The following is a 25996-nucleotide window of genomic DNA, read 5'->3' as shown; positions in this document are numbered from 1 at the left end:
ATGATTTTTATAACCAATGGTTCATGCCCTGCTTTTAACGACCATACAAAAAAGAAGTACATATTTAAATTAAATAGTTCTTATGCACAGCTGTAGCCCTGTCAATGAATGAACCATTTTGGTAATGTGAGTATGAAATGGAAGCTTATGGATTTTGATATCACCGAAGAACACTTATTGAATCATTCTTATCAAGAATTTTAAGTTGCATGAAATTGTACTATTTGTTTGTATTTGAATTATTCAAACAAACATTTGAAGTGAATATCTTACAATATACATGTACATTTACAATAAAACCTATTCCTATCATTGTAATTCAGTTTATAATAAAGGTAACAGTAGAATACTGCTGTTCAAAATTCATAAATCGATTGAGAAAAAATTAAATCCGGGTTTCAAACTAAACCTGAGGGAAACACATGAAATATAACCGGATAACTATGACACAACAGAAACACAACACTCAAACGTAACACACACAGCAACGAACTATAATACAGCAATAGCCATTTTCCTGACTTGGTACAGGACATTTTAAGAACAACAATGGTGGATTGAACCTGGTTTTATGGCAAAACAAACCAAACCGCTATTATGGCAAAGTTAAATATAACTTTTAAATGACAACATTACATGACAGGACTACAAAACAAATAAATAGGATAACATATAGGACAGAGAAACACACACATAATAGCTATCAAAAGGTACCAGGTTTTTAATTTGATACGTGAGACGCGCGTTCCGTCTTCAAAAGACCAACCAGTGACGCTCAGATAAAAAAGTACAAAGTTGAAGGGCATTGAAGACCAAAAGTTCCAAAAAGTTGTGCCCAATACGTCAAAGGTTTTTTTGCCTTTTATTAAGAACATCCTTAGTATTTAGAATAATTCATACTTTTGCAAACAGTAAATTTATTAACATAGCTATATAATAGATATTCATGATTACATCGACGTAGTGACTAACTACAGGATAAAACAAATACATAAAACAACATACACCAGCACATAAAAAGTCACAGTCTTGCTAGCCTTAGAAGTCGACGCACAAAGTATATTGTTCCACCAAATAATCTATTGGTGATTTTATTTGCTTGCTAACAGCAATGATAAATCGAATTGCGGTACATTTTCCCGGTCTGTAGCAAAATGGTAAATAAGATACATATTTATCCTACTATTTGGCGTATTAATATTATCATATATTAACAGACAGCTCAACAGATACCACTAGCTTGTATGTGTATACTATTCAGATATCGCTCTAAATCTCCGACCACTAACATTGTAATTTTTTTAGTATTGCTGTTGATGAGTGTTATATGATCTTTTGTGACCTTATAATGATACTGTAGTCGTATTCCAGTGACGTAATACATTTTCTGCTTACTTGCACACATGAACAGGAACAACTCCATGTTCAGTGGCGTCAATCGTCAAGTTATCTGCTCAAAGCAGGAAAAGCAGCTCACTGAAGCTCGCACTACCCCCTTGCTAAACCTCGTTCAAAAGAACTTAAAAGACACTATACCGAAATTGTCTATATGTTTTAATTTATATCTTTTTATCGTTTGTTTGTTTCTTTAGAAGAGGCAGACACGAATGATCAGCCCGATTGTTATACATGCTAGAACAGTAGTAATTGGTGACGGAAATATGGTGACGAACATAGATAACGGTATTTTGTTTTTGTCATTTTCATTATATAAACAATATTACTTTTGAAAACATTCTTACAATCGAGCACAACATTACTGTGTCAGTTCGTCCGTCTGTCCTTTCTTCTCGTAGTGGCTCTAAGGAATTTTATATTGGTACTTCAGATTTTGCACTTCTTATTTACATTGTATCTTTCATCAACTTCAATTTTAACTAATTCTGATATGAAGAAACTGTAAATCAATGTATTTCTGAAATTTGGAATTAAGCTTTAGTAAAACATACTTTACAATGGAGTCGTTTTCCTGTTTAATATACTTTCTGCAAACTACCAATGAACTGAATCTTTAGTTACCAACTCTGATTTATGTATCAATTTTATTGTTCATAAAGTTAAAACCATAACAAAAAAACTTGTCTTTACAAATTTTCTGATTCTTTCTGCGAAATTGTTGAAAATACGTTGTAAAAGTGTTAATGATCACGTAACATAAACATTGTTAATAGTTATCAAATGTACCAGGATTATAATTTAGTACGCCAGACGCGCGTTTCGACTCATCAGTGACGCTCATATCAAAATATTTATAAAGCCAAACAAGTACAAAGTTGGAGAGCATTGGGGATCCTGAATTCGCTCTTGTAACAGTGATATTGATATAGGTTTAAACTATTCAGCTAGGGAAACTAATAGTTATCATAAAGATAAACCTTCCTTTCTTCAGAGAGTTATGACAAAATATATTGTTCATCAAAATAGTATATGCAACGCAGACTTAAAGTGGTTGCCTCATATTTACATTATCAAGTTTTACAATATGTTACATTCATTTTGTCACATAAAATCTACTTTTTCTGCGAAATTTCTAATGTTGACATCTTGATTTTGTTATTCACTTATGTCTCATCAAATAGGTTTAAATTTTCATTATGACTGAAAATTATTTAGAACAAAATGAATCTTTATATTCATATAGAGCCAAATCCAGTGCAAATGTGCAAGTGTCAAATGACAAAGCAAGACTCAAAAGAAATCTCGAACCAAGATTTTGCAAGTAATACTTATTTTATTATCGTTTAAGAGAGGCGTAATGTACAAGCAAAGGGACTTTCAAACCCATTAGTTGTGTATAAACTGACATCGCAATGGCAAAATATATATATAGATAAAATAAAAATCAGCTAATTTGTAATATAAAAGTTAGTTCAAATTCAGTTGGTATTCTAATTTACACATCAAGGTGAGTATATGTCTGCATACATTACAATTAGCATGCTTCATACATTTAAACTGATGGATAAGAAAAATAAAGAAATTGATTATTGAATCACGATCAATCGACTAAGATGCAGTCAGATAAAACATATACGTATTAGTTATTAGTTATAAGATATTTACATTTGGATTTGCACATAAGGTAGACATTTTAATTTGCACGTCTTAAACCAATTAAATCACTCATAGAAATTTATAAGGATTTTTTTATATCAATAAATATTTTTAGAACTTGGTCTTTGATATAAGAACTTAAAACTTCTTGTGTAAGTTTCAATACTACTTAACAAGCATTGAATTATAGTTTTGAGTTTTTTTTCACACTATAAAGATCTCACGAAAAATCAATTTTTCACACTTATACTACAAATTGTGTGTGCTCTCAAACATATCAAGCACAACTACATTTTGTATGAGCTTGTTTGAAGTCTTAGCATCTTTATATCTAAACTTATAGTTTAACACTTAAATGAAAAGATTATGTCATGCTAGTAATTTGCTAAAAATACTATACAATGTTTGCAAAGATCATGCATTGCTTACTAATTTATTTGCATTTCATGGACCTGAAAAAAGGCTATGTTATGCCATCTAATCGAGTAATAAGAACAAGAAATAGAATTATATAAGTTTAAAATCCAAACAAGGATTGTCACTAAATACTTGAACAATAAAGAAATACATTGCACAGTTGGATTTCCTTACCATTCAAAACGTTCATTATTAAAACCACTAAGCGAGACTGGGAAACATTGTCCGAATTGTTTCGTAAAATCTTAAGTACTGTTGATTCATTTATTTTCGTAGATATCAGTGTTCGTGGACCGCGGAAATCTTGCATTTTCGTGTATATTTCATTTATTGGTTTCATCTTAGCCTGTATACAACCTCATAGCAAATTTGTGATTCGTTAATCATTTCAATTCGTGATTTACTCGGTCCAACGAAAACCACGAAAATTGGTATCATACAAATAATAATAAATCCACAGTATACGGTTAGGCAAATACCTTGTCACAGAAAATAATCTTCATTAGATTTATATTTCACAGGCGAAAATTGATTACATTTGGAATAGTCAAAGTTATTGTCCTTTTCGTTTAAAACATTGACAAAAGACGATTGTTTTCTATTTTTAATACTAGTAATCATTTCAGTGAGCGAAACTAGACGAAAACGAATAGTCTTTTGTAAAATTGTAGTCCAAGTTTCCTTGCAATTTTTATTATGCCGTACAACCATTTTAGACTGTTGCCTTTTTATTTATTATAGGATTAAACACATTTTTTCTAGAGGTTATTGATGTGTAAACCGGGGCGGTTAACTCACAAACTTGACATAAAAGTCCTTCGGACTTTTATTCAGTTTGTGAGTTAACCACCCGGTTTACACATCAATAACCTCTAGAAAAAATGTGTTCAATCCTTATAATTCTTCAGCCAAACAAACGCGATTATTAATTTACATTATTACTTTGATGGCTATTATATGTACCATCAGAAGCACAATGACAGGTCGTAACTAAGGAGTACGCGGCCATCTTGACTTTGTTAAAAACTTAAATTTTGTTCGATAAATGCAACAGAATCTAAACTGAACTAGCACCTACCTCAAAAACTTTATTTTAATAAGATACTATCCGAATTTGAAGCGTAAAAGTATCGAAATAATCTTCCGTCTGAAAGTTTTTAATCGTAGGACGTCGTGTTTGCCATGACGTAAATTCGCCAAATCATTCGTGAAATTTCCCGGTATTTTTTTAAAATTTTATTTTTATACATTTTCGAAGCTTTAGTGCATTTATTTTATTTCTTTTTTTTTTTGGTTATATATGCATTAGAATAGAAACAACTGTTATGTAATTGTTTTATAATCTCAACTTGCTGAAAATCCCAGTATCCCTGCAATAATGTGTATCGCGCATGAATAGATTACATGGTTTATCGAGGTGTAAACCAAGAAAAATATTCTACTTGACCAATCCAATTCAAGTATTTATAGAGATGCAAATGATATAAGAATTATGATACTTTATTTGGCCTTTTTAATTATTTTTTTTGATTCGAGTATGACTGGTGGGTCTTTTGTAGACGGGACGCTCGTTTGTGCAAAAAAAGTTTCAATCCTGGATTCTTAGATGACTAAATTTGGATTTGATATCCGCTCTTACAATTGCAGCTGCTGTCAAAACTTCACCATCTGTGTGTTTTTTTAATATCGTGTCTTGCTCCTTTTTGATAATTTTCCAAAATATGTTGCAGGATTTAGTAAAGAACCTTCTTGACATGGAACCATAATGCTCATAAATTTATTCGTGTCCCGCTCCAGCTGCTAGGAATCTCTTCCCCTCAATATATACGGTTGGTCTACCGAGAACAGTTTCAAACAACACATTAAGTATATAAACAAGAAGTCAATATTGTGTTTGGTTGTAAAACACACCATGTTATTATAATCTGACTGTACAGTTTCAGATTGTGAACGTTCCTTTTTCTACATGATCAACATATACTATCAACATAGCTTTTGTTTCTATACTAGAGGATATATACATATTCTAATTTAAACACATAAAATCATATGACGATGTCTCTTATCTATTTTATCAAATTTTACACTATGCAAACAACTTAACTATTGTTCTATCATTTTATTCATTGTTGAATGTAAAATAAGAAAATATACAATACTCTAATTTATTATGAATGTAATCTTATGTTAACTTTGTTTCATTAGAATAACAACCAAACCATGTCAAAATAATGAAAAATATGTTTGTTTATGATCTTACATGCATATATCAACATTTATGTAATGTAATTTTGAAGACTTTTATAGCTCTTTAGGGTTACTGCTGTCTTTATATTTTATAATTTTATGATACTGTTATTCAGAAATTATTAGATGCTAAAACGGCGAGTTGTTCAATATAGTTTTGTATTTATCAATTATCAAATTTGTTTTTCTCAATATTTTGTAGCTCCTGATATTATAATTCTAGCAAACAAGGTAGATGAATGTACTGTAAAATTGTTGAAAGAAAACATTTTGGAATTATCTAATGGTAAAAATAACATTAAAATCGCCGACTTTATCATAGATGGAGGCGTTGACCAGAATTATCTTGACGCTGTTCACAGAGGAATGCATACCTCAAAAATAGTCTTTCTTCTACTATCGGAAGACTTTTTTACTAACACATGGCCCTACGTTGAGAAGATGTCAAATCTTAATGATCGACTATATTCGAACACACAATCAGTTATACCAATGTACTTACAGAAATCTATTAGTCTGCCAATGGGACTTCGATCATTGTATTGCTTGCATTTTTATAGACGAGATCCTGGTTACACAAAGGCATTAGAAAAGTTATTAGGGGAGATTGTTAAAGCATAATCAGCTTTTAACGCCTATATTTGAAATGCCCCTGTTATCTACTTTATATCATTGTTTGAAAATATAACAATTTTTGAAAGATTTTATTTTGTCCAAAAAGAGCACTTGTCTTTTCAAATTTATATCATATTTAAAGGTTTTATTTAAGTATATACTTGTAAGAAGATGTTATCCAATCTAATAGAAAAAACGATCTCTCATCGCTCCCGTATTCTGATATGCTTGTGGAAGATCGGTTTTTTATTTATATTGTATGTTATCTGTCTTTGGATGTTTTACCTGTTGGCTGCTCAACGTGTAATCGTCTTAATACAAGTATATTGTTAATCAACTTATTCTTTTATTGTATCAGATACGCATATTTCAGTTTATAAATTGTATTGCAGTGATTACCTTTTTGTTATTTACTGAAAAAAAATCGTGGTCAGTATTCACATTATGAGCTTCTAAAATAATATTTTCATCTAGCACATTCGTAATGTTGACACATGAGCAGATCCAACTTTTAACTTTTTTGTTTGGTATTTCCCAATTTTACAGTATCCTAACTTGCGAAAGGCACATATAACAGAATGTGGCGGGGTGTCAGCGGGATACCAATCATTCCCTTACCTAGGACATTGATGTTACAGACTAACTTTAAAAATCAGTTGAAAAAGGCTTAACTCATCAGATGGATACAAATAAAAATACATCTAACAAAAATCCAGAGCGGACGTGGCCGGGAACTTGTACATCCAAAGTAACAAAATAGACATTTAGTGCAGATCTGATAGTACCCGCAATTCCTGCAACTAGTTCAAAGCCAATGATATCTAATAAAAAATCAAACATCTGACATTAAATTATCAATCAGGAAATGTATTACATCCAATAGATTTGGTGTATATACGCCATTAACAGTCAGAGAATAACACGACCTTAAGCAAAAAGTAAAATCACAATTGATACTGAACTTCTTGGAAAACTCAAAACAGACAGTCCATAATCAATGTAAAATCAAAAGCTTTTTAACTGTTTTGATATGAGCGTCACTGGTGAGTCTTGTGGAGACGAAACACGAGTCTTGTGTATTAAATTATAATCCTGATACCTTTGATAACTATACCAAACACATAAAAAAAACTGATGAAAATTGTCATATTCCTGACTATGTACATGCATTTTCTTGAGTAGCAATTGGTGGATTAAACCATGTTTTATAGCTAGCTAAACATCTAACTTGTAAACTTGTTATTTTTCTTTAGTTTTCTATGATGTGTCATGTGTACTATTGTTTGTCTGTTTGTCTTTTTCATTTTTAGCCATGGCGTTGTCAGATTATTTTCGATTTATGAGTTTGACTGTCCCTTTGGTATTTTCGTCCCTCTTTTGTATGACAGTCGCATCAAATTTCATTATATTGACAACGATGTTTGAACAAAACAAACTGACACAATAGGTAAAATTGTCAGTAATGCGGGTAGAACAGCACGCAAACCCCAACAAAAACTGAGGGTAATCTCAGGTGCTCCGGAATGGTAAGCAGATCCTGCTCCACATGTGGCACCCGTCGTGTTGCTTATGTGATTACAAATCCGGTAAATAGTCTAATTCGGTAGGTCACATTCATGAAAGGGAAGGGGATTGTAGTTACGACGTAAGGAACATTTCCGATATCATTTGTGAAACGGTTATTCCATAACGGTCAACCAACTCGTGATGTCGTCCGTAAAATTTACGAAGGGATGATTTCAACTTCACCATTTGGAACTCTTGGTTTGTATAGCTTCCTTGTGAGCAGTAACCCTCTATCAAGAAAATCATGATAGGAAATGCAAGTACGGGAATATCGTATGAATTGGGAGGTATATACCCCGTATGCAGGTGCTGCTGTAATGTTGCTACTTAGAAATGGAAAGTTCACAATTGGAAAGCTGAAATCATCTCTTTTGTCGTAAAGTTTTGTTTTCAACCGACCCTAATGGGCAATTTCTAGATGTAAGTCAAGATATGAAGCCGACTTAACTGTATCTGTATTATCCTTTATCTCTTGTTCGATGATAGATGCGTTCCACATAGTCACCAAATTTTGAATTGTTTAAACAGTGAAAGAACATCATCTATAAAGCGGAAAGTAGAGTTAAAGGATATTGCTAACTTCTTATCTTTCTTCCTGAGAAGTTCCTGCATGAAGTCAGCCTCATATTAATAAAAAAACAGGTCGGCAAGTAGAGGTGCACAGTTTGTTCCCATTGGAATGCCGACAGTCTGTTGAAAAACACGTCCTTCGAACGTAATAAATATGTTGTCAATCAAGAAATCAAGCATCTTGATAATATCAGTTTCAGAGTATTTTTTGTTTGAATCAGAGTGATTCTTTAAAAAGTAGGATTCATCCCTCCCTAAGACAACATACTTGTATTTACGTTGGTCATTTTTTTTTTATGAAGCAAAGTAATACCAACTCTTTCAATTTGTCTTTTAGTTTGGAATGTGGGATACTTGTGTAAAGAGTAGAAAAGTCAAATGTTTTAATACTTTTACAAGATGAAAGAGAGTAAGATTGTATGTACTCTGAAAGATCTTTGGAATTTTAAGTAACCACATCTGATTCACTCCATAAGTTTACTAGGGTCGTATCTAAATTTCCATGCACGGTAAAAAAAAAAGTAGGATGGCGTGCTATCCCGTTTGAGATAAGTTTTCAAAGGTACAAACAAACTCTTAAACAAAATCTTATCTTTGGAAGCATTCAGTAAAACCTATAGTGATTTATATTTAGGAAATTCCTGACATAAACATTATGACATAGATTACGTTCGTTTAAATCTAAAACGCCACAACATATACGAACATAGCGAACGAGCTGTGAACTATAAAAACCGTAAAATGTTATCAAAGGAACACTGTCACCCAGAAAAGGGTAATAAACAATTAGAAACGTTAATTATCCCGTCACACTATGCTACAATCCCAGAAAAATATGCAGATTTTTACGATTATAGTGCAATTACGTTAATTGCAGTATGGTCGTGGTACTGTCTTGGTGAGGTCTTCATGATCGTGGAGAGCGTAGACCAACTTTGAAAATGTTCAAACAATCGTGGTGCGGTCACAGCGAATTCAGATCGTAGTAGAAGCGGAGCGAAAGTGCCGTAAGTTCGTGGCTAAGATCACGAAGGTCGCTGTAACATCGTAGCGACAGCTCGATTCTAGTCGGAGAGACGATCTCAAAGCGACGTTGATAAGATCTCACTACGACCATCACGTTCTTTCCACAACCCAACCACGCGTCTACTACGACTATACCATATGTATACCACGCTGTTCCAGACCATCGTCCGATTCTAGCACGTTAAGACTGTGCCCATTACGTTCTTCTTACGACCTGCCTACGTTCATACTACGACTAATTCGAGTTCTAGTCATGCTGTTTGTAATTGTCACATAAAATATATATAAGCTATCCAGGTTTTGTTTGAAACATCAATTTCAGTTGAACAATGGTAAAAGAAGGTCAAGTACATTCTTCTACAATCATTTGGATATATATACCCTATTGGGTTTGCTCTTGGCTTTAAATCGAAAGGAAACTCTAGTTTGATGAACGAGTTACGAATCGAGGATGCACCTTCCTCCTTTAATCTTATATAATGTCAATAGAGATGTTCGATACACTTCGAATCAGAGTTGGTACAAGAATCATGAAAACAGATACTCTATTAAGAAGAGCCCTGTCGCATGGTCTTAAACTTGTCATCACTTTCAGACATTTAGGGTTATTCTATGACTAAATATTTTTTGTGTTCTCATTGGTATATTCATATTTAATATAAAAACATGGGGAAGTTTTAAGTGATTAAAAGTATCTTGAATTTTTTTTAGAAAATTGGAAAAGGACGAAAAATGGTTGTTGACTTTTGATTTCTGTTGGTACAATGATTTATCAACGCCAGATGTATGGCATTCACCTGGCCGTTGACCTCGGTGAGTATCATATATTTGGGTTGATAAATCATTATATCAATCTCATCAAAAGTCAACAATTGTATAATATAACGTGGTATATAATAAGACTAAGGTATAATTGCAGTAGAAGCGTGGTAAAATCATAGTGAGAACGAACGTGGTCAGCGTAGTAACATCGTGATAATCGTAGAGAGGTCACAGAATAAACGTGTGAGAACGTAGTATAACCGTATCAGGATCATTGTAGAAGCGTAAAAAGAACGTAGTAGCATCGTGAAAACAACGAAAATTTACATTTTTATTCTGCTCATACCGCGATCTCGCCACCATCTGAATCTATTTATTTAAAGGTAAGGGGTGTGGTGGATGGTGGGTGGTGCTTAATTAAACTTTTAACTTCATAACTACATAATCTAAATTTTCAAACGTATACGGGCAATATCTTTTTTACATGTGGGTTTTCTTTTAAAAATTTTTTTTAAAAAAGGACGCCTTTTAGCAGGTTGTATGCATGACAGGAATCGTTAGAAATCGTTAGAGAAGATTAACTAATCATAGATACCAGGCATACACTTTTAAAAGCCAGTGGGGCTTTCCGTCTGAAAAGGTCACACTTGAATTAAAAAGTTAAATAAAAATGAGGAACAAAGTTGAACAAAAATATTCCGAAAAGTTAAACAAAATACAGCAAAGTTGATTGATTTCAATTGAGGGAAGTTATATAATTATGATCCTATCGATGATCAAAAACGTTTATACATTATTGATAAAATATGAGTTAAAACTTTCCAATACGTAAAACAAACGTATTAATAATTCCTTTGTTGTAAGAATATATAAATGACGCTACATTGAATGTACCGTCAAACAATCAGTAGAGTTCAAATGACACCCAATTATACTAAACTGTTTTGTACAGTCAAAATGTCCATTCAAATACTGGAAGTATTCTGGACTCTTGTTTTGTTAAGTCATACTTCTGCACTAGGTAAGTATATACTAATGTTATTCGATTTTTCTTTTTAAGTTAGTTTTTATCACCAACAAATTTCCTCATCGGTTCATTTTTATCTACCTTATTCGAGAAAAATTAAAAACAAATGTCAAATTTCGTTTGATTTATTATTTTGTATTTTTTTTTTTTTTTTGTGTTGGTTGTTTCTTTGGTTTTTTTCTACTTTACTGAATAACGAAATTTCTAACCCGTTTTTGATTGTGGATTTGATATCTTTGTCTTCGGTCTGCTAATAGCCAAACGTGACCTATTCCCGAATATGACTGTTTTGTTGTATGTGAATTTGGATTGCAATATGACGTGTTTCGATATTTATACATCCAACATACATGTATTTAGTTAAGAAGTTTCACTGGTGGGTTTGGTTTCATATTGTGTTATGCATGCTTTATCGTTTGTTGTTTAGATTCTTTATTTTGGGTACATTGCACATTTGTCTTATTTGTAGGTATAGTTCAAAACAAAAACAAATGCTAGGAATAAATCATTGGTATCAAAGGGTAAACTCATCCAACTATGAACGCAAAATCTATCTCTAGATACCAATGTTTTACTAGAAAGTACAAATCTGTCGTGTCTGAACAAATTTTGAAATATTAAAGAAATTGTTTCCCATAAGGCACGTTTATAGAGATTTTATGTTAAGTTGCAAGTTTTTATATGTATGCTTATAACCTTGAAATGATAGAATCACCTTGACGTTTTCTACAATTTTGTTTACTAAATAGTGACCAAGAGCATATACAACTAATACTAATACATAATTTGCTGTTACAAAGTATTAAAAATTATTATAAATTAAGGAATGTATCTCCCTCATGCAAAGCTCTGATTCTTTTCACGAATTTGGCTATACTTTTTGGACCTTTTGGATTATAGCTCTTCGTCTTTTATATAAGCTTTGGACTTCAAATATTTTGGCCACGAGCATCACTGAAGAGACATGTTTTGTCGAAATGCGCATCTGGTGCAACAAAATTGGTACCGTTGATTTTATTACTACCACTGGGTCGATGCCTCTGCTGGTGGACTATTAGTCTCCGAGGGTATCACAAGCCCAGTAGCCAGTACTTCGGTACTGGCATGAAAATACGGATTTGTTTGTGTTATTAAAATTTGTTGTTACAAAGTATTAAAAATTATTATAAATTAAGGAATGTATCTCCCTCATGCAAAGCTCTGATTCTTTTCACGAATTTGGCTATACTTTTTGGACCTTTTGGATTATAGCTCTTCATCTTTTATATTAGCTTTGGACTTCAAATATTTTGGCCACGAGCATCACTGAAGAGACATGTTTTGTCGAAATGCGCATCTGGTGCAACACAATTGGTACCGTTGATTTTATTAGAGAAACAATTACATACCGGCCGAGCAGGAACATAATTGAGAAAATATCAAATGGATACTTTGAAACTTTCTATATTTGAACTATTTGGTATGATGTTTTATACCTAGTCTGTAATGTGACTTTAATATTGGGCCTAAAAAATGGGACGAAAGATACCAAAGGGACAGTCAAACTCATAAATCTAAATCAAACTGACAACGCCATGGCTAAAAATGAAAAACAAAAACAAACAACAGCACACATGACACAACATAGAAAACTAAAGAATAAACAACACGAACCCCAGAAAACGATTTACACAACAGTTGTTGACTTTTAATTATAGGTTCCATAACAAGTAAAAATTGGATATTGCTTGATGTTTCCAATTTTTTAATCGTTGAGTTAACAAATGATTAACTACTGAACATAAATTGAATATTACATTAAATATAACATCCTTAAGAATATCTTGCAATGATGCATGTACTCTACGATTTTATTCTACCCTTATCATCCTTGTTAATAAGTGCTGCAAGAAAGATTCAAGTCAAACATCTGTTGTTCTCCTTTTTTTCATGTTTGGAGAGTATTCGGACATACTCCATTCTTAATGAGATCTAATGAATATGTTATAAAATCGAAAACGAGGTCGTATTGATTGTAAACAACATGGCCGATAAGGAAGTGAAAGGAGACGATTCAAGTAAAACATCTGTTGTTCTCCTTTTTTCATGTTTGGAGAGTATTCGGACATTGTTATGCAATAAGCGACAGCAAACTGATGTTTGGGATTCTAAAATATATGGAACTTACAATTTTGTCTTTTTAATAAAAACAAAATGCCAGAGAAGTGCAATCGATTGTTCACATTAATAAATTATGTAATTGCCATGAACAAAAGAAAATTATAGATGTAAACAGAAAATGTACAAAGAGACAACAACCCGACCAAAAAGTCTTCTTTAAAAAGCCTTTGCAAACGTAGTAATAATGCATAAGGGTTAAATCCTAATGGGTTACTCTCTGAATAAGTAATTATCACTAAGTAACTAATTCCTTGTCGTGAAACATTAGACTAAGTTCATAATTCAAATAATATCTTACTGTTGTTTCTGTGTATATATATATCATGCATATCAAATTAAACCGGAAGAAGTGATTAATTATGTGTGAGGTTTTGTTTGTCGTTGTATCAGGCAACTCTTTTGTTTGCGGCATACTATATTAATGTTAATATTGATAATTTCAGAGTCTTATTTTACATATTTTCAAATAACAAAATAATTACTACAAAAAATAATGTTGGTTATTTGAATCTGATTATCAATAGCAACATTCATCACTTTCATTTCTAAGTAATGAGGTATCCATACATGTAAAGTTTCAAATCAGTATATTCCTATCTGAAAAATACGACATTGTGATTTCTCAACATAAACAAAATCACAAATAAGGCGGAAGATATGACAATGCTACGTGTTTAAATTGAGCGTGGTATATTCTTTTCATATAATATCAACCCTTTTCGAAAGAAGTTATATTCTATTCTTAAAAAAATACACGTTTCGGTTTTTTTTCTGTACTTGTTATTTTTCTTCAAAGCTATTATGTGTTCCACGAATTTTTGCCGAATTATTGCAAAACTTCACATTATAGTGTAATACCATTAATTATGGCGCGGTCGGAAAGAGCATTAAAGAAAGTAGTACATATCATTTTTTTAAATTAAGTTATTTGTGTAATAAATGCAAGTATGTGTACAGAAGGGATGTTTTTCGGAGTAAATACATGTATGAAATGGTGAAAAATACCAAAACTTAATTTGATTAACATACCTTCTATAATATGAGAATCAACGGTGTTAGGTAACCACAATGATGTTACACATCAATTAAGATCACAATCATTCTGCAGGCATAGTAAATATTCACAAATTTAATTTGTATTTTACCTAACTTGAGGAACTATGGGAAAGATAACAGTGTTGTGGTTACGACAATTTTTTTTATAATGGAACTCTTGGTTTAAAAGTTTCACCGTAAGCAGAAACCTTCTTCTCGTGGATATTATGATAGGAAATGCAAGCTCTTGAATGATTTTTTTTAACTTGGAGATCTATACTCCATAATCAGGTTCGATGGAAACCAAGTTGAAATCAAGCAAAAGAAATGGACCGAAATTTTTTGTTACAGAAGATCAACAAGTTCGTTAATTAGAATTATTCACATTTGTTTCCATGGGCTTAAAAAGATTAAGGATGTGCCAAATTAAGGATTTTCGCATATTATGTCATACAATGTGTTTTTAAATTTGGTATGGAGCGTCAGTACATTTGTTATTTTTAAAATTATAGACAAATTTGCACAAAACAGTCGGTTTTGGTAGTTGCATTAGCATAATTTCAGCAAAAAAAAATCCATTAGAAAGATAATAGATCTTATTAAAGCATTCAGTTATTTAAAGGAAGAGAATAGCAACATTGAAAGTAAAACAAAGCTAAATCATTTGATTGACTGATTTAATCAATCAATTTACTGAAATTCTCATAGTTGATTTATAACAATGTAAAACATTTATCCAAACCATCAAAAGTCTAAAATAAAAAGTTTACAGAGCATGGGGTCGATAATATATAGGTTCGTTTCGTGTGAAATTTAGTCCAGACGCCATCTAATTAACTTTCAATTTGACCTCAGATGACCATATAAGCGATGTATACATAAACAAAGATGTGAATGGATTAAGTCAACACGTGCAATTGGATTTTTGAAGGTCTGTTTGATTTGATTTTACGGATTAAAAATATGTTCTTCTCATTGTTTTTACCCGTATAAGAATGATTTTATGTGGATAAAATCAGTTATCAAATGATCTATCTTTGTTTCACTTTCATTTTTGACATTATTTCCTCTAAATAAACAGTTCACATACAATGCATGCTTTGTCAATTTCTAGCTAGGGGTTCCCATGAATACGGATTTAATGAGGTCAAATTATTCACTTGCAAGTGAATAATTAATTATCAATGTTTCTTAGTTTAATTTGACAAAATGGAACAATTTTTGCTGATAAAGCCGAATTACTATTCCACTATTTTACTTTCTTATCTATAGAACCAAAGACATCTTACTTTAGATATATTTTAAATATCTCGGAGCTAGTGTCTCTATAAATGCTAAGGAATGGGTAGAAAATAAACTACTTTTTTTAGTCATAATAATGCTATGTTGATAAATTTATCGGTTTTCAAGAGCTGAATTAAAAGCGCGTCATCAGTACAATGGATTTAATTTTTACGATTATAAAAATTAGATGGCGTTAAGGTGAGATAATTTTAACAGTGATATGAAATATATTGGATACTTTAATTTTTGTAGATATTTACTATTCATGAAATATAAATTTTTTAAATATAAAGATTTTTTTTCCACGGGAACATTTAGTCTTAAACGTCTTTGATTTGCTCTTTCGGAATGTTTAATTTTTAATTCTCCCCAACTCATAATTCGTATTTCATTTTACTTGTAAATCATTTAAAAGGGGGGGGGGGGCAACTAATGAGTTATGTAGATAAAACGCGCTTCAGACATATCGACTTATAATCAATGAATCTCTATTTAATTTTTTCATATAGCATGTTGATTTGTATTGATTACAAAAAAGTTTAAACCAAATGCTCGAAATCCTAGAAGCCATTTATCAAGTTGAGAAATGATTAGCAATCCGAGATGTTTTAATTGTTGCCGGTAAATTATTTAGATTTTGTGTCAAATATACATAGTGTCGTTTTACTTGAATCTGATAAGAATTTAAAATAAATAGAAAATCAAGGATACTATCAACTAGGTTATGTGTAAATGAGTGATTGTAATTCAGCATCTTTAAAATTAAAACCCTTGAAAGATAACATTGACATCTTGTTAAAGAAATTACAATTTTTAACTTAACTAAACATGTTTTAAAATTATGATATGCTACTGAAAATCTATGTATTCCTACAAAATTAATTCATTTGAATAATGTTTACTACTTGATATTAAGTTATCGAGAATACATGCTTTGAACCTTTGTTATACTTTTCTAATTTCAAATCTAGAGTTATATTTGATATCAATTTCTACAGCATCGTTTATGTGTAGTAACCCTGTCGTGTAGTGTTGTCATTTTAATGTTATAATTTACACTACCATCAAAGCGGGAGATTTGGCATGCCACAAAACCAGGTTCAACCCACCATTTGTTCATAAAATGCCATGTACCAAGTCAGGAGAATAGCCATTGTTACATTATAGTTCGTTTCTGTGTGTGTTACATTTCTGTGTTGTGTCTCTGTTGCGTCGTTGTTCTCTTATATTTGATACGCTTCCCTCAGTTTTAGTTTGTAAGCCGGATTTGGTTTTTTTCTCTATCGATTTTTGAATTTTGGTATACCACTCTTGCCTTTATTTATAGGTTGCAATTCTGTTAATATATACAATGCAACTTCCAATAAACTAGATTCTAAGTCATAAAGATATAAGAAGATGTGGTGTGATAACTGTTTATGAGTGTAATCTTAGACTGCAGGTTTCAGTTAACTAAGGTAATAATTGATAAACCCGTAACTCAAAAATGTATCATACAATAGAGAAATGATAGCGATACAAGAAAAAATGGTTTTCAATAAAATTTACTTTTATTTATCAAAAAACATAACACTGAATGACATACTGTAATTTGATTTGTGCCTGGCAAATACTGTACAATGTTTATCGAATATCTTATCATTACGATTGACAAGAATCATTTACAGACTATATGAAGTTGACCTTGAAATCTCTATCTCTTGTTGTCCATTCGTTTTATGTGATTTATCATTTGATCTGCCATTTGATTAAAGACTTTCCGTTTTGAATTTTCCTCGGAGTCCAATATTTTGTGATTTAACTTTTTATCTAGATTAATCAATAATGATCATTTGCAACCAGGTTTAGTTGATGTGCAATTATTCTTCACGCAATCAGATGCGTCTGACGGAACGGGTGGATGAACGAATAAATGGATGGATTCCAGGTTGATAAATGGATTGTTGATGAATCGAATGAAATAAGTCTTCTTGACAAACAGACTTTAAATCATGCAATCAATTGTTGAAATATATTTGAAGAGAATTGACAAGTTGAAATTGAAACACAGACGCTAGTATTTTCTACTTTAATAGTTCTGTTATGGACTCATTAATATTCGTCGGATATCAATTTTAGTAAATTGCGTTAGATTAAAGGATAGACTTGAATTAAGACTGTGACAAAACAAAAAAATGCGTTATCACAAAACAAATTATCTATTTTTTTCTAAATCCACGAACATTTGCACACATGAAAACAATGAATCATCAGCAGAACAATAAACATATCAAAGGAACAGTTTGTAAATCATATATATGGCACGAATGTTTATAAAAACAAATCATACAAAACAGAATCGTGTACATTTAATTTTCGTGTTGGCGAAAAGGGCCTTTATTGAATATTTTTAATAGATAAAGCTCATTAAATGTCGGTAAGCGTTGGCATATGCCTTCTTGTATGGTTTATAAAATATTTACTTTTTTAGATACAACGAAGATAGCACTTTCTAAAATAAAAACTATTGCCTATTGTACAACACTTTATGTTTAGTCAAGGATGTACTACTGAATATTATAAGAAATATAATTAGTGGATAATAAATTAATAGCATATTTTTTGAATGATCATTAATTTTCTCTTTTATGATTGTTGTTTGATAACACCGACAAAGTACAAATGATAAAAAAGTATATTTCAATCAAAACACTACTTTTTCATGATATCAATCAAAATAGTACTTAGTCATGATATCAATAAAAACTCAACTTTTTGTTATTGGGATATAAAAGTATACCCTCCAACGGCCACTTTGTTTTTGTGAGATGTATTTCTATTTGTATCCATCTAATGAATTAAGCCTTTTCAACTGATTTTATAATTCTTTCTTATGTTGTACAGTTATTTATATAATTCTTCCGTTGTTTGCGAAATTACACAACCCTTTGCATTATAACGCAAACCTTAATGATTCCATTATATGGAACGCCAGAGCTTTCTGTTGAACTCTGACTACGTTATGTTCTGTTGTTCAAGGTAAGGGGAGGGTTTGGATCCCGCTAACATGTATTACCCCGCCACATTCTGTATGTATGTGCTGTCCCAAGTCAGGAGCCTGTTATTTGGTGGTTGTCGTTTGTTGATGTGCACCATTTTTATTAGCATAAATTAGGCCGTTAGTTTTCTTGTTTAAATTGTTTTGCTTATGTCATTTCGTGACTTAATTAAGGCTAAGGTCGAAGGTTCATTTGATGTTCTATAGTTTTACCTTTGCTTAAAAATCATAATGATTCATTGTGACCAACAAGTTTTTAGTATTTGGTTTGTAGACATATAAGCTTTACAAGGGTCAACGAAATTGACATTTTGTTTAACCTGAAGTACTTTTACTTATTTAATCATTTAAGAAAAATTACCCAGAAATCATGTATTTTAGAATAAGTATTAAGTAATCGTCGGTTTTTAAATTTCATTTATTTCGTTTCTAAGTTGAGGTTGATATAATTTCAATTATTCTCTGAACAATTAGTTTTTAACTATTATGTTTTGTCCACTTTTTTGTATTTTTCTTCTTTTTTTCATCAATTTATTTTCTTCTTGTGGTGTATAATGACTTTGTAAGTTGTCGATTTTACATATTGAATATGATCTCGCATCCGTGTTCATCCTCAACCTTTAGATATGCTATGTATTATCATCAAATACAACTTACATTTCAATCTTAAGGATTAACACAAATGCGGCCACTTTCGTTTTACACGGAAACCGTCTAAAATTTAACTAAAAATGCTAGAATTGTGAAGATTTCAGTAATTTAGCATGACTTGATGGTGCTAGTACCCGATATCTGTGTATTGTATTGTCAAAAACAGCCCATATTTATGTAGCAGAAGCATTCTACTGTCTAATAATTTACTTTAAGTTTACATTTTAACAATTTTGTAAAACTGCTATATTTTGGGGCCAAAAAGGTGGTCTCACTTGACTTACTCCTTTAAAGTTAATTGATTATTACTCAAAAACTTGGTACATGGTTAGGCCATATGATATTTTGAAAAATGATGGATGACATAAATAAAATATCAACTGGAAGCTACCTTGAAAAACCGGACGTAGCCATGTTTGAACTTGTTTCAGGGTAAAGAATATGAAAACTATACATTTTCTAAATATGCATACATAAACGTATCATTTGAGATAGGAAGTGACTTGCAATAAAACAAAGATAGCTAAATATATTCCTTATAGTAGACAAAAGTATTTACAAACCATATATTTTGGAAATAAATGTGAATAAAACTATAATATGAGACCGGAAATGATTTTTTAAAACTACAAGTAGCAAATGATATCCCTTATCTAAGTCCAAAATGTATACATGTATAGTGAATGTGTATGAAGTCACCAATGTAATTTGAGTAAACAATAAATGGCTTCTCATCATTCATTTAGAAAATTGATGTAGAAAGACCTTCAATTATCCTCTGAACAATTGGTTTTTAATAAATAAAAAAAATCACTTCCGTCGAACCCTATCCTTGTGTTGAAAAAATGTTTAGTAAGCCATGATGTCGCTTAGATATTTTGAATAATAAATCGAAAAGTTCTTTTGCTTTTAGAAATCTTCTTGTTAAACTGAAGAACAATTGGTTTTAGATTTTTCTTCGTTATGCGTTACAAAAGATATAAAAATTTTGTTTTATTTTTAAATCTCAATTTGTTAAGAACCACGAGATCGCATGCATGTCTATCGCGCATGAATAGATCAAAATGAAGGTTAAAAAAGTACAAAAATGTTGTTTAAAAATGTCTAACGGACCAATCCGATTTACGTTTTAGTAAACATGCAAGTTATACACGAATTATATAGAAATAATTACATTATATGTATATTTCATTGTAATACTTTATTTTGATTGGCTAAAAGCAATTGCATTACTCAATAAAACTTATCATTCATGATAATATATGGTTCCACAACAAAGTGCACAGGTGAATTAAATAAAACAATTATAAAATTCGCGTTTTCATGATCATACCTAAAAAATGTAACCAAAAGTATTGAATGCTTCTCTTTGTAACTTCATAGGGTTGTAAAAGCATTGACCGAAGTACATTTTGTAAAAAGCGCGGAAGTTACAAAAAGAAGCATTCAATTCTAAATTATTTTTTAAAGAATCAACTTATATCACAAATAAGTTTAAATCTTATCAGTTTAACATGTTTTATTTCGTTAGATCGGATCTTCTTAACCTCGGTATATCCATTTCCAAAATCATTATTTTCGAATACTATTTCTTTTAAATGAAGTTTTGAAAGATCATAGTTGTGGTGTGGAGTGAAAACTAAGAAACCCGAAAAAAAACGTACCAGAACAAACAAAAAGATAGAAAAAAAAAACATTAGTACAATTTGAGTTTTTTTCTTTTAACAGATTTCCATTATATACCAAATGAAAAACTGAACTGGAATGATGCAAAAGAGAGATGTGCAAATATGGGCATGGAACTTGCAAGATTTTCTTCAGAGTTGGAATATGAAGCCGGTGTAAATTACATAACAAATATGGGGTACATGATATCATATGATTAGTTTAAAAACTGATATTTTTAATGTTTGTAAACTGTTGTAAGTCATTTTTGTCTTTTTTTCTCTCGTTTTTGTACCATTATATTGCCAGTTCGTTTTCTACTTTCTACTCCAAACTCATATACAAATGAAGACGGGATTTAACATTTTTTTAATTATATTTTTTTCTTTTTTATAGAAGTACTAATGATGTTTGGGTTGGAGTGTCATCTGATGGCACTACGCCATATGAATATAAATGGACGGATGGTGAACCTACTTTTTGGTTCACCTGGATAATAGGTGAACCAAATTCACAGGAATCTGAACAGTGTGTCAGGATTAAGCGTAATAACAATTACGGCTACGCAACACGTCAGTGTAGTTTTGAGTTTGACTATCTGTGTTCATGTAAGTAGTTTCTGGACAGAAAGCTATGGGACTTTAATAATATAATAATAAAAAATATGTGTGAACTGGGATGTATATGTGTTTGTACACTTATAGGGGTAATGGTGTCTTCTTGGCAAACAGGTGATTATGGAGTTTTATTCTAAAGAAATGTTAACTAGTAAAATTGAATTGTTCTGTTAGTAATCATATACTTTTGAGTAGGATTTAGCATCTTTCAATGGTTTGAAAGTTTCGCAGTTGTTAACAGATGTTTAATTCTCATTAATGGAAAATCAATCAAGGGGACAAACAAAATTCAAAGGAAGCAAATATACAACATTTGTATCACATTCATATCCTACAAAAAACATAACAAATACATTCTATATCCCGCTAAAAAAAAGCATAAATACTTTTGCAGCTGCTAGCATATATGCAGTCATTACAAAAAACAAAAGAATAAATCTCGCGTGGTCTTCGCGCAGATGCAGGGCAAAGCAGTACCCCTGCTTTCTGGCAATAGACATACCGAAAATAAAGAGTTACACCATTTTGTTATCACACACATCAGATAAAAGTTTTTTGTCGAAAAACAAGTGTTTTCTATTTGGATTTTTTATATTAATATCAATAATTGGTTATGAACTCACATACAGAACGTTTTCTGAGGAATAGTCATATAAATTGAAATATAAGCACACTTTATTTGGCGAAATTAAGAATGAAGATGTTAACCTACTGTTTAGTAGAGAGAGAAAACTACATAGCGACATATGGTTTATATTTTATTTTTATACAGTTTTTTAATTCTTAAATGAATTTTGATAATAAAAAGAAAAATCCAAACAACAATGATATATATTTTCAATTCATTTTAGTTACAGGATCAAATCCAAACGTTATTTCCCTTAACGATAGTAATGTAAACGTTTCCTACAAAACTGATGTAATCCTTGCTTGTTCATATGAATCAACATTACCAGTAAGTCGTATTTTCTGGAGTTTTGACAACAGTGAAACAACACAGGTAACAAATATGGATATTCCCGGGGAAAGCGGAACTGTTATTTATAGAATTGACCATGCTGGTCCTGACAATGTAGGAGTTTATCAGTGTAATGTGGAGAATATATTTGGAACAGAACGAGGAACTGAGGTTTCATTTAGTATAATTCTTGGTAAGAATAACAGCTTTTTCCTGATAAAATCTAATGATTTTTGTTTAATTTGGTATTCAGAGTAATGATGGGCAATTCAAACTGTCATTTATTTGTTGATACGAAAAGAGAGTACTAGACGGATGGTGGTTATATCAAATCTCCTGTCAAAGAGGAATTTTGAAATTTGCTTTGAATTTCCACAACTTTTACGAACAATAGACAAGAGCTTTCTAACTTGAATATTTCACTTCCATCAAATTAATATTCGATAAAACCCTCTTGAGATCAAAACGTTTGGTTGAAATTGGTTTGGTGTACTAATGAATAAACTCATCATAGATACCATGACTACATTTATTATATACACCAGACGCGCGTTTCGTCTACAAAAGACTCATCAGTGACGCTCGAATCCAAAAAAGTTAAAAAGGCCAAATAATGTACGAAGTTGAAGAGTATTGAGGACCGAAATTCCTAAAAGTTTTGCCAAAGAGGGCTAAAGAGGGGCAACACAATACCAGAGGGACAGTCAACCTCATAGATCAAAAATAAACTGACAATGCCATGGCTAACAAAGAAAAAGACAAACAGACAAATAGCAGTACACACAATATATCATAGAATACTAATATTCCCATAGTTTTCTTGGTTTTACTAATTGTCTCAGCTATTAAGGAAGTTATTGGACCAAAGCATATGTGATACAGTTGAAGTACACCCTTCGAACGTTTTGAGGATATAACCATGAATAGACAGTCATGTATTATCTTTGTCACAGAGGACCACGTAACTATGTGTTTCATTCCAGTCCTCGATTGTACAACTACATTCTAGTAATATGTACTACCTTGAGAAACTACGGCTGTCCCATGTGGAGCAGGATATGCTAAAACTAGAATGCACCAGAGATAACCCCGATGTTTGTTTAGGTTCGTGTTGCTCATTTCATAACATTTCTTAACATATAGATCACACACATACTATTGTGATGAAACTATATGGAAGTTGACTTGACAAAAAAAATCACATTTGTTTACAATTAGTCCTAAAAATCACGAAACAAATTAACTATTTCTTCGGTGAGCCCGAAAAACAAATCATCAACTTCCGAGACAAAATAGGTGTAAATTCTAAATTACCACAAAATTATAGGCCAAATCTAAACGTCTTGAAAGACATTATATATTAATGAAGATAATTTATCATTTTGCTTAGGTATCCCTACAGTACAAACTAATCAAACAACAGTTACCGTTCTTGAATCAAGTTCCTTTTCATTGTACTGCTTTTACGACGGGTATCCAGAAGTAACATCAGTAGTTTGGGTAAAGAACAGCCAAAGATTAATCAGGGATACTAATATGAGCGATGGAATGACAACCATTGTAATTTTTAACGCACAACTTGGTGATTCTGGAAATTATTCCTGCAATGTGTCTAACGCACAGGGAGCAACTGAAAGTTCAAATATAACTGTAGAAATCAGCAAAGGTACATTACATAAAGATCTTGTTGCACAGAAAAGGTTCTGTTTGAGTGTTTTGAGTCTGAAGTAATTTTCTGCTTTGAACTTCATCTGGAGCGCTAAACTCTGAACTTTACTTTATACTTGAGAGTTTATGACTGACCGGGCCGTAAGTCTTTCTCAAACTAACAGAATTTCGTGGTTACTTGATATCTTTTCGCCTTTTCTCAAAAACAGTTTGATTTGATACTTCATTTTTTCATAACTTTCTATTTTACGCCAAAAGATTAAAAACAAAATTCGTTTAAAAATCTAATTTAACTGATTTCATGTAAAGTTATGCGACGGCAAAGTGAAAGGTTTAGCTAGCTATACAACCAGGTTTAATCCATTCTTTTTCTACAAAAAATAATGTTTGTACACATTATTTTTTTTATATTGTTATTTATTCGTTTTATGTGTTTGAGTTTTTGTTTTTACCATTTTCTTGGGGAGTTTCCGTTTAGTATTTTTCTCGGGGTTCAGTATTTTTTCCCACAACAAACTTAAGCAACATATAAATGGTTTATACTAAAACTGTTAATTTCTTTTCAGTGACACGTAAATGTAGATGTCCATGTTCAAAAATGGGGCGTTTGTCAGCTGTAGACTGGAGCAACTTTACCAAAGAAGAACTTCTACAAATGCTACAACCGGAAATCAAGAAAATTGAAAAAGAACTGCGAGTGAACAAGTCAACAATTTCGGCTGTTAAAAATAAACTGTTAAGTAAAATGGAAAAAAGGACATCTGCTATGCAAATGGGATATGTGGCCATTGTTTTCTTGAGTGTAATCGTTGGGTTTATAGTTATGACAGATTTAATTTCTTTACGCAACTGGCTGACAAATAACAGAAAGATTAATCCTTAGAATCTTCATGAATGTGATTTGGTTGTTCTTTTCGTCATTGATTATAAAAGTTAAAATTCAAAAGCCGAACAGTCCTACTCTGTATAAAATGTAAATTTTAAGTGATCTTATCAACAGAATCTGAATACTGATTGTCTTTTGATCGTTTTTAATGTTTGCCAGGCTAAGTCTTATAAAATATTTTTTTAAACTCCTACTTAAATAGTATACAGACAATTCTTAAGTATAATAAGCATTTTAATTGAAACTGTGAACTGTTTACATAATGCTTAAAGTATAAATACATTGTTATTGCGGTAGTAGAACTATTTTAATGTTTTACTCCAAATAAGGAGGTGTGCCTATATTGGCAGAACTGTGTTTGATTCAGATACAGATAAATGCATTGCTAAGTGTTGTTTCTTTGTCTAACCTTCTAACTAAATGGAGTATTGATAAAGTCAATAATATATGAGGCAAAAAACATAGAAAAATGAAAAATTAAAGTTTGATGTATTTTTAATTAAAAGACTTTTCAATTAGTCAAAAAATAACTGAAGTCTTATTTAGTTAAAGTCACACATGAGCGACAGACTTAATTGTGGCACCTCAGTGGTGAATCAGATTTGGTGCCATGTAATGAATTATGAGAAAGAACCAGCGAGTGCATGAAATGAACACAAAATAAGTTCCTAGATCTCCATCCAGAATAATGCTATATTTAAGCTCTGTCAAGTCTCATCTCACTAGCAGCATCTTTTCACGGTTTACGATC

General features: G+C 31.5%; 3 protein-coding genes across 3 annotated transcripts; all 3 read left to right on the top strand.

Annotated features, from left to right (window-relative positions):
- The first annotated feature begins 1597 nt into the window (after nt 1–1597).
- LOC134707937 (uncharacterized) lies at nt 1598–6729 on the top strand. The gene is made up of 3 exons (XM_063568110.1): nt 1598–1683; nt 2642–2719; nt 5921–6729. Exons 1-3 carry the CDS (start codon nt 1608–1610, stop codon nt 6337–6339), a joined length of 573 nt encoding a protein of 190 aa, XP_063424180.1. The 5' UTR covers nt 1598–1607; the 3' UTR covers nt 6340–6729.
- Nucleotides 6730–13307: 6578 nt separating this feature from the next.
- On the top strand, nt 13308–21732 carry LOC134705988 (C-type lectin mannose-binding isoform-like). The gene is made up of 3 exons (XM_063564701.1): nt 13308–13341; nt 21180–21315; nt 21513–21732. The coding sequence occupies exons 1-3, from the start codon at nt 13308–13310 to the stop codon at nt 21730–21732; spliced, it is 390 nt and encodes a 129-aa protein (XP_063420771.1).
- An 882-nt stretch (nt 21733–22614) lies between these two features.
- LOC134705380 (hemicentin-1-like) lies at nt 22615–25303 on the top strand. The gene is made up of 3 exons (XM_063564121.1): nt 22615–22884; nt 24082–24357; nt 24926–25303. Exons 1-3 carry the CDS (start codon nt 22743–22745, stop codon nt 25240–25242), a joined length of 735 nt encoding a protein of 244 aa, XP_063420191.1. The 5' UTR covers nt 22615–22742; the 3' UTR covers nt 25243–25303.
- Nucleotides 25304–25996: the final 693 nt, after the last annotated feature.

Source organism: Mytilus trossulus, chromosome 2, assembly GCF_036588685.1.
Source record: "Mytilus trossulus isolate FHL-02 chromosome 2, PNRI_Mtr1.1.1.hap1, whole genome shotgun sequence".
Taxonomy (NCBI): Eukaryota; Metazoa; Mollusca; class Bivalvia; order Mytilida; family Mytilidae; genus Mytilus; species Mytilus trossulus.
The sequence above is the reverse complement of the archived record's forward strand: the minus strand, read 5'-3'. Positions and strand labels throughout refer to the sequence as shown.